The following is a 10,601-nucleotide window of genomic DNA, read 5'->3' as shown; positions in this document are numbered from 1 at the left end:
AGCTGATAGCAAAAACAGCTGCTTTTGGGCTGTCATCAAGCATGCAATTGTTTCAAGCATAGCAGTTTTCACAGTTAGATGGCGCGCTAAACAATTAATAAAGTTGGTTTTTCTTCATATAGTTTACACGTAAACGATTTGGGTAAGCCGGACGGCGCCCTCTCTTTGTAAAGTTGTTTGCAATCTAACGGCACTTTGTTTGTATGTATGTTGATGCTTGAAATAAATGTCAGTTTTTGAGAGCGCGTGCCTTTTTCGTTAATGAATTTGTGTAATTCGCAAAAAAACTAGTTTTTACTAAATAAAAAATGTGGTAAATGACTTAATTGTTGCGCGCGAGTGAAAGTGGTGTATCAGAGAGTAAAATGTGCTAAAAACATTGTGTAAAAGTGTTTTGTGTGTAAGTGGTTTGGGCATAAGTGTTCTGTGTGCAAATTATATGAATTCCCATACCGTTGAGGGGAAAAGGAAATGCCTTCTAGCAATTTCCGTAGTTTGCCGGCCACAAAAGAAAATTGCAGATGAGAAAAATATAGTTTGTGAATATTCCATAATTATTTAGTGCTCCGATAGTTGTAGAGTATGCAGTGAAAAAAGTGTAAGAAAGTGCATAAAATTGGTAGTTTAATATGGTGCTGCCTTAAAAGTTGTGTGTTTTTTGCAAAAAGAAGGCGATGTAGCCTCAGTGTTTATGTAATAAAATGTGAAATGGTAAAGTGATGAAGTGAAAAAAGGCGAAGGAAATATGCCAAGTGCAATGTAAAAAATCGCTCAGGCAAATATGCAAGTCAACTGTTAATAGTTTGTGCCAATTATTATAGGGAAAAGTGAGTGTAAGTGCAAGTGCTTAAATATACAAAGGTTTAGTGCAAGTGTTCGTTTATTTAAGAAGTGCTCGGCAATGTGCGCACGCAAATGCAAGCTGCTCGAGTAGAATTTTCAACGAAATGGCCGCTGCTCGAGTCCAAAATTATCTTCAGTTTGCACATACAAATATGCATTTTTATAAACATGTGTTTATACATACATGCATATATACACGCCTCAACAGAAAGAAAATTGCCTTTTAGCAGATACCGTCGTAAAATAGTAAGGTAAGTGCTAGACATACAAGTATATATTATGATATGAAATTATACGATTTATCAATTAATATGCATATGAGTATATACATATTTATGCATATTATTATTTCTGAAGCAATATATTTATACTTATATACATACATATATATTAAATACTTTGTATTCAAAATGTAAAATTTAAACATTCTTAAACAGAAAATTGTGCAATATGTTGATATTTCTATCCATAGAAGAAATGGGCCTGTAATCATATTTGTATGTATGATTTTATGAAAATTTTTGAAGCGCTCTACATGCATAACAGACAAATATGATCATATTTATATGTACCATTTTGAAGACAGGGACTGCAAATGTTGGTTGATCCATAAGAGGAAACATGATTAGAGTTATATGATTTTATACATTTTTTTTATTGTTTATAATACTTTCATATTTTTACATACATTTTTTAAAGATATTTTTAGGAAGAATATGCATATAAAAAACTCCTAGGAACTATATCTGCAGATAAACGCAAAACAATAATTGTGCTCGGCTAGACGATTGTATCCAATTATGAAGTTAAAAAAAAAACGATATTTCTTTGGTATATTGAAAGTACACACTTACTACACATTATCCTATGATTTAACGTTGATACGTCAAATAGTTTTGGAGATATAAGCTAAATAATATAAAAAAAATATTTTACTGCAATTTTCTTACAAATGAAATGCATTTTTCTCGGAATGCTTAAAGTCGGTGCAAAAAAATTCTCCAAAACGGCTGGATCGATCTACTTTTTAATATATTGGACAGGTAATTTAGGTTAAATTAGATAGATGAACGTGGAATGCACGGCGACCTTAGGTCTATTGTGCTCTCTCCAAAGTCACAAAGACTTACATACCTAGCTCCAGCATATTGATAAAGTCCAATAAACTGCTTGATAGTGATCCCTATTTGAAAACATGGATCCAAAGGCCATTAACCTGTATCTACAGACTGTTATGTTGTCAATTAGCAGGTGTTCTGGTGTTTCAGGCTCCATGCACAGAACTGGCAATTTAAGAAGCTAGGTTTAAGTGCTTTTTCAGCTTGCAGTGGCCCGTGTATAATGCGACAAATAGTCTGAATTTGTTAGGGAGGTTGTTTACATATTTAAACCTGCTGAGGTTGTTGTTGGTTGAATGGTGCAGGTCTTACCATGTTAGTGGATGCTGCGAAGCGGGCCAGCTCATCAACCAGTTCAATCCGCTATACTTTTGTGACCGGGCGCCCAGATAAGCTTCACTTGGTTACGTTTCGCTAGGCTATTCAGCCGTTCGCTACACTCCTGCACCAGTAGTGTATTTGTATTTGTATTACACGTTCGTTGGATAGTTGCAACAGAAGTCAGAAAACTCCCCATGGTGCGGAGAGTTTGAGACGTGGTCCTGCGACGGGTTTGTTGGTGTTGAGACAATTTAAGCCCGAAAAATCTTTCTCACCGCAGGACAGTTTTTCTTTCTTTTTTCCTAGAGCTAGACTACGAGATCAAGTGTATTCAACATTTTTCATAATAATTCATGGATTTTTAAGCACATTAAATTCTGTAAATGTACATTTTTATCATTTATTAAATAAAATACCGCTCCTAAGAAAACAATTCACGACAAAACACATTTTTTCTGACTTGTAAGTGTATATAACTCCTTAAATCTCTGAATATTGCAATACACTGTCTACCCGACCCTGTTTTTAATTACTAAAAATACAAGTGTTCCAAATTTCACTGCAATTTTTTCTGCTTTCAAAGCTCATATATAAATAATTATAAAATAATTGAGCAATTCACAACCTGTCGTAAAGCATCGTAAAATCGTAAAATTATAAAAAAATAAGTGTAAAAATTTATAATTTTTCGATTTTACGATGCTTTACGACAGGTTGTGAATTGAACAAATGTAATGAAAATAGTTGATACCTTCACAAAGAGACACCTTCACACACTGTCCTCAATGCAAAAATATAGGTAAAAGAAACCGCTAAGCCCGCATACCAACGACATGTTGACAGCCATGGCGAAATCAAATTGAACTTGAGCCACTTAAATTTCACCATTGGGGGTACCAATGGCATGTGGGTGGTTTATTAAAATTATTTAAATGAAAACAAAAAGGCATGGACTTGTAATAGAAAGTGTTAAAAGTTTGTTAAAACAAAAAAATAACAACAAAAACAAAATTAACAAACATAATTTGTAAGCTCAGTGGGTTGATTGCGCATTTTTACAGCTACATACAAATGTGATAATAAATGTCGTCGCTCCAAATTATATAAAAATAAATGTGAAAATCGTGTGTCGCGCTATAAACACGCCAAACGCTGCATTTTGTGTGGCATTTCTAAAACTACCGCGTTCCTTGTTGGCACACGTTCTACGTTGAAAAATGCGCGCCTTGAACGCCGTTCTAACGGTTATTATATTGCAAAGTAATGTGAAATCAGCTGTGTGAAATTATTTAGTAATTCATAAGAAATGTGATTTTTTTTTAGTTTGTCAGAATTCGTTGTGCGCCAACCCGATACAGGGTCTCTTCGATCCTAAATGTTTTGTCGCGCAAAGTGAATGTCCCAACGAGAATGTCACCTTCTGGTTGTACACAAAGTGAGTGAAAAGTGACTTTTAATTTCAAAAAAGTGATCTCCGTCATATTTTCTAGCGCAACAGCCAATACACCGGTGCAACTAAATCCGCTCAGTCTACAAAAAGGCGATTTTCCCGTGCGTCGACCTGTCAAAATACTCATACACGGCTATACAGGACATCGTGACTTTGCGCCGAACACCTTTATACGCCCAGTGCTGCTGCAGCATGAGGACGTTTATGTCATCTCACCCGATTATGGTCCGCTCGTGCGCGAACCTTGCTACACCTCGGCTGTGCAAAATCTACCGTTGGCTGCGCGTTGTCTGGCGCAATTGATCAACAATCTGGTCGATCAGGGTATCGTGCAAAATGAGGACTTGCACGTGATTGGTTTTAGTCTGGGCGCACAAGTGGCTGGTCAAACGGCAAATTATGTGACGAAAAAATTGCAACGCATAACTGGTGAGCGGCGTATTGTTGTTGTGGCGCATTTAAACTTTAGTTGGCAGCTTTTTTCTAGGATTGGATCCCGCAAAGCCGCTGTTCATCACCGCTGGCAACGAACGCAAGTTGAGTAAAGATGATGCGGATTTTGTGGACGTCATACATACTGATGTGCTAGGGCGTGGTATGATGCATCCGATGGGTCATGTGGACTTCTATCCGAATTTCGGTTATATACAGCCCGGTTGTGAGGTGGAGGCTGGTATGTATTGAAATAAGTGCGAAGTGGAATTTACAGGCAGTTGAGGGAATCAAAGAATATGGAGACTTATTAAGGATTTCGATATTTTAAAGTGGTATATAAGCTCGTTAAGCTCTTTTCGTTTTTCGGTTTTCGTTGATTTCCTCTCTTGTGACTCAGAAATGCATTAACCGATCAAACTTCTGAGGCTACATTGGTATCTACATACATTAAAAATCTCAACTGAAGCTTCATATAAGAGTTGTGTTTTACCATGGTTGAGGCCCATACCAATGCTTTCGCTAAGTTAAAAGCATGTACAAGAATTTCGAGACTACATTTGTCTCTGAAGCTAGATATCAGAGTTGCATTTTACCATGGTTCATATGTTTCGATTACTCTTACCAAATAAAAGGTATCGGAATTTATGTTATTATAAGAAATGTTCTCCGAAATTTAGTCTATCAGGTTTAGATATCTTTAATTTAAACAGTTTTCCAAACTTCCGTTATGTTTTGATAAAGTGGGTCCGACAAAAACCTTCCGAAACAGACCAGACACTGTCTTCCGACCTCGTCGGCTCCAATTCGTTCCAAGTGTTTACCTTAATCGTACAATTTTTATGTCTCTCTGTTTCAAGAACCCGGTAGCTGTAATCACGAACGCGCACCACGTTTCTACGCCGAATCCATCAATCCGAAACAAGAATTCTGGAGCAGCCGTTGTACGAATTGGCTTTATTTCGTGCTAAATATATGCGGCGTGGAATCGAATGATGCCAGGATGGGCTATCATATTGATGAAAGGTAAAAAATCAGCAAACATCTATGAAGAAATTAAAGAACCATAAAACACAATATATTTGTAGCCTAACAGGCATATACTTTCTCAAGACCTCGAACTCTACACCTTTCGCGCTCGGCCGTATGAAAGATAAACCGCCAGAACAGCAGCCGAATTGGCGCGCGAATTACGATCTCGATATGCTGAACGAAGAGGCTTGCGATCAGCTGCTGATGTGTCGCTTTCTACGCTACGGCGCCGAATATGGCATGGATGTGGACGTACCGCCCGATTTTAGTTGAATGTGACAAATATTTAAGTACAAAAGATTTCCGTGTGGTTACAAAAGGAAGTCAATTTAACGAGTAAATAATTGTTTTTGCCTAAAATAATTCCACATACTTTAGTTTAAGGCGTCCGCACTTGTGTAAATATTTATAACAATTAGCTATTTAAACAATAAAAAATGTAAAGTCTTACTCATTATGTGAATTTAATCGAAATTGACCCTGGGCTTTAGCTGGGTGTTGATAACGGCCTTTCAATATGTGTTTCAATGATGTTTCGCATATGAATTTAATTACGAGTAATTATGAGGGTACGATTAGCATATTAATGTGTATAAAGTTAACGGTTCTACTGCCGGCGTGTGTCATTTATCAATTAAAAATTAAAATATGAGGTGTGAAATTAGTTGTCTGTGCGTAATTATCGCGGCTATAAGTGAGTAATATTTGTTTGAAATATATAGTACACATATGTGGTATATATAACAAGTCAATTGAAAAGTTCCCGGCCTACCATTAAAACACTTTTTTGTGCAAAATAAGCCTCAGTTTCGGAGATCCCCTCTTCGGTCGCCGAAAATTTCTTTCCAGCGATCATTCGTGTGAGATTTGAGAACAGTTTATAGTCGCTAGGGGTCAGATCTAGAAAATACAGTGGATGCGAAAGCAATTCGAAACCCAATTCATGAATTTTTACCACCGTTTTCACTGACTTGTAACACAATGCATTGTTTTGGTGAAACCGCGCTTTCTTTTTCTTCAAGTGCTGTCCAATAACGCTATGTAATAGCCACAGTTGATGGTAGCCAATAAAAAATATTCCACGCGCCATTCCCTTGCAAGCCGCCTGTGGCATTTTTCCACGCTTTGGTACGTGTTCATCGTGTGCAGTACACTCGGATGACTGTCGATTGGACTTCGGAATGAAATGGAGTAGCCATGTATCGACTCAAAAACTCGGGTTTATTACGCTTGAACATCTCCAAACACTGCTCCAAATCATCAACTCGCCGTTGTTTTTGGTCAAAAGTGAGCTCGCGCGACCCCCACTTCGCACAGAGCTGGCTCATACCCAAATATTCTTGAATTATATGATGTACATGTTCAGGTGATATCTTTAGAGCACCTGATGTCTCGAAAAACTTTATTTCACAGTCATTCAAAATTATTTTCTGGACTTTTTTGATGTTTTCTTCGGAAACAACCTCTTTTGGGCTTCCACTGCGTTTACCGGCTTCGCTGCTGATTTCACCACGTTCATACTGAGCATACCAATCCTGAATGGTTGATTTTCAGTGACAGTGTTCAGAAACTCATCATCAAGCAAAGTTTTTGCGTCAGCTGTATTTTTCGCTTCAAAAAACAATACTTTTTCAACACACGAAATTCTTTTTTATGAATTTTTCCACAATAACAAAAGTTGTTTCACTCAAAATGACATATTTCATAAACTAATGATCCGAAAGCTGTCAAATTTACACACGCGCCTTTTGAAGGTTAGGGCTAACTAAAACTCATATGGATTTAATTCTAGTAGTGCAATCTACATGTCAGGCCGGATACTTTTCAATTGACTTGTTATATATGTATGTATATTTTTGGTATTTTCAATTTTTACCCCTTAACGCCGCTAAAGTTCTACCGTCTGCCGCCAAGATCCGTGCTACCTTTCCCTTCAACTGTATTTATGTGCGCGATGAGTGTCCCAGTGAGCATATACAATTTTGGCTCTACAAAAAGTGAGTGCATGAAACTAAAGTGTGCGTGAATGAAATAAAATATAAAAAAATCCACAGCGCCTCAAGTGAACCGCAGCTCTTAGATCCACTTCAACTCATAAAGGCCGATTTCGAACCCCGCTGGCCTTTGAAAATTCTCATACACGGCTTTAACGGTAACCGGTATACTTCACCGAATCTCGAATCGCGTTCCGTGCTTTTGCGCACCCAGCCGGTACATGTGATCTCAGTGGACTACAGCAGGCTGGCGGCATTTCCCTGCTACTACCCGTGGGCGGTAAGCAATGCACGTGTCGTGGCACGCTGTTTAGCGCAACTAACGGATAATTTAATTGAGCATGGCATTTATATGGATAAAGATATACATTTGATTGGCTTCAGTTTGGGCGCTCAGATCGCCGGCTTGTCGGCGAATAGTGTGAAGCAACCTTTGCGGCGCATAACAGGTGTGTTGCAAATAAAACTAAACACTTTCCAAACCACGTCTTCCATCCTCGATTACATTTCTCTGTAGGTTTGGATCCCGCTGGTCCCGCCTTCGTTACTTATAATCGCAGCGAGAAGCTCGATGCCTCCGATGCCGAGTTTGTCGATGTCATACACACAGATCCGTTCTTCTATTCGACTTTGGATCGCAGTGGTCATGCCGATTTCTATCCAAATTTAGATAAGTTCTTTCAGCCTGGTTGTAATATTGTGCAGGATGGCCGTAAGTCACGTGGTTCTAATTCATATGTTTTCTTAAAGTTATTTTGTAAACTCTTAAAGGTTTACGTAATTGCAATCACTTTCGTGCACCGCTTTACTATGCCGAATCGATTGCTAGTAATCGCGGTTTCTGGTCTTATCAGTGTGGTGAGTGGCTGAAATTCGTCATGCAGCAGTGTCGCGAATATGCCGACATGCCACACACTCAAATGGGCTATTTCGTGTCTAAAAAGTGAGTACAGTGAACATAACACACTTCAAGTAATCCAAAATTAACTGAATTAATCATAATCATTCTAAATAAATTCATTTCAAACAATATACGATTTCGTAAGAAATTTAAATGAAGTAAAAAGAAATTAATTGCTTTATATTAAAGTCAAATCAATTACTCGAAACTAATTAAAACTAGTCTCACATGCACTCGACTGCTGTTTACTTTCGGGCTCATACGCGTAAATCCACGATTCATCATCCAACATCTTTAAGATGAAAAATTTCTTATCGTATAAGGACAAAAATAATCCATGCTTTTTCCATTAGTTGATTTAAGTAGTCCGTATCTTACGTTATATACATAAGTGACATAAGTGCGATTGTCGATATAATGAAAAGATTTCCAAGTAAAAATACTTCTCAGACCGTTTTTGGATTGCCTGACTGAGTATTCTTCGAGCATGCATATGGGCACCAGTAAAAAGAAAATAGGCCATACTTTATAGCTTTTCTTCGACAATAGTTGATGTGAATACTTTTTATGATTCCGATACTGTAGTAGTCAATCATGCGCAATTTTAGTTTCGGCCACTCTGCTCCCGTAGTTTTTATGTCAAATATGCATCAATTGTCCAATTGTCAAAAATATCGATTAAATAGGAATTCTGTTCCAAAAAGACAACGGCAGAACACTCATCTCGACAGTGACTCACCAGAAGCTCCCAGCGCTTGGTTGGGAGAATTTTATGCATCCACATTATAGTCCGAACCTGGCACCAAGGGATTATTACCTATTTCCGTATATTGCGAATAATTACACTAGTGTTTCAAAAGAAGCTTGTGAACAGCCATGTCCCATTTGTTTGAGAATAGGAACGGGAGTTTTTATGAAATTACCTTCAGAAAGGCTAGGAGTTTTAAAATAAAACGATATTTGACTTAATATCGTCACCTACAATGCAAAATATCGTAACATCACTTTCCATAAGTTTATAGAAGAAGGAAAGCTATAAAATAGAAACCATTCACATTGAAACATAATTTGAGTTTTGGTTAGAAAGTGGTTATGTATTGGTTATAAAATGGTTATACACTGCTTATAAAAGGGTTAGATATTGGTTATATCTGACAGCGGAAGCTGAACATTTTATTCTACATATATTTAATATGATGTAGCGCATCGTAAGCAAAAAAAACTCAATTTCGAGTTTTTTAATGATACATTGTTTATTGACGATATAAAAGAAAGAAGACATTTTATTAAATTAAATTAAGTGTAACAATAAATAAAAAGTTAAATTCAAAATTATAATAATTGAAAAAAATAAATAAAAAAATAATTATAGAATAAAATAATTTATAACAAATTAAAATGAGTTTAAAAAAAATAATAATTCATACTAAAATTAAATTTAAAAATGTTATAAAATATAAACTAAATATTAAAATATTAATTTAATTAATTTAAATTTTTAAATAAACGTTTAGAAATGCTCATTGAACTTTTTTTAGTGCATCTGGCTCCTACTTTTTGCAAACTGAAGCGTTCGCGCCATTCGCCAAGGGTCCGATTATCGATGTGGAACTGAATATATCCAAACCAGCTGTAAACAATTCAAACTGAAATTTTTTTAATAAAAAATTATGGAGAAAATATGCAGTGTAATGATTTTTATTGCTAAATAAGTTTGATTTTGGTTTGAAATAAGAAAAGACTTTTTCGACTACCCATATTGAGTATCGTCACCTAAAATGCAAAATAACGTAACATCACTTCGCAGAAGTTTACAGGCGAAGAAAAACGATAAAATAGCAACCACTAATATTGAAACAAAATTTAAGTTTTTGTTATAAAATGGTTGTATTTTGATTATCATCACTCATATTTTCGTTATAAAATGGTTATACATTGGTTATTATAACTGACAACGATTTTAATTTTTTTTTTGATGATACATTGTTTTGCATTTTAGCTGACGATATGTATGATATTTAAAAATATATATATTTTTTCCAAATTATCTCGCTCCTATCACTAAGCTCACTTTATTAAGCCATATCATGCCAATATAATTATTTTTTATTCGTCAAGTATTATTAGCCAAACAAACATATTATCAACTTCATTAACACTCATAAGGTTTTTACCGCTCAAGTACGCGCGCACTCCCCAAAATCAAGTTCGTCGCTTAAGTTTTTCGTTTTTTGCTACTATTTGCACGCACACCATGCATTGCATGCGATGGGCGCCACTCGAGACAACCCCTTGAGCATGTGCCAAGCTCACAGCTCGCAATTCAGTAATTCACATTTGTAAGCTCAAAATGCGCTGAGCGGTGGCAAAAAGCATCGCGTAAGAAAATCTCATGCAAACCGAAAACTTTTCGCCAAATTGAAAAACTTACAATCCAAAGCTGAGCGCGGCGCTGTGGCGGCAAAGGCAAACGAAAGCAAAAGTTGGCCGACAGCAAACAGACAGTTTTG

The 10,601-nt window shown here is 36.5% G+C and overlaps 2 protein-coding genes across 2 annotated transcripts; both read left to right on the top strand.

Annotated features, from left to right (window-relative positions):
* The first annotated feature begins 3,499 nt into the window (after window positions 1-3,499).
* Window positions 3,500-5,580, top strand: LOC126752853 (endothelial lipase). Its single transcript, XM_050463849.1, has 6 exons — window positions 3,500-3,542; window positions 3,606-3,717; window positions 3,773-4,161; window positions 4,220-4,405; window positions 5,025-5,190; window positions 5,253-5,580. Exons 1-6 carry the CDS (start codon window positions 3,500-3,502, stop codon window positions 5,467-5,469), a joined length of 1,113 nt encoding a protein of 370 aa, XP_050319806.1. The 3' UTR covers window positions 5,470-5,580.
* Window positions 5,581-5,844: 264 nt separating this feature from the next.
* Window positions 5,845-9,741, top strand: LOC126752852 (inactive pancreatic lipase-related protein 1). Its single transcript, XM_050463848.1, has 6 exons — window positions 5,845-5,890; window positions 7,091-7,193; window positions 7,251-7,639; window positions 7,708-7,902; window positions 7,962-8,133; window positions 9,630-9,741. Exons 1-6 carry the CDS (start codon window positions 5,845-5,847, stop codon window positions 9,739-9,741), a joined length of 1,017 nt encoding a protein of 338 aa, XP_050319805.1.
* The last annotated feature ends 860 nt before the right edge of the window (window positions 9,742-10,601 follow it).

Source organism: Bactrocera neohumeralis, chromosome 3, assembly GCF_024586455.1.
Source record: "Bactrocera neohumeralis isolate Rockhampton chromosome 3, APGP_CSIRO_Bneo_wtdbg2-racon-allhic-juicebox.fasta_v2, whole genome shotgun sequence".
In the NCBI taxonomy this organism is placed as follows: domain Eukaryota; kingdom Metazoa; phylum Arthropoda; class Insecta; order Diptera; family Tephritidae; genus Bactrocera; species Bactrocera neohumeralis.
This window is presented reverse-complemented; position numbering and strand designations above follow the sequence as displayed.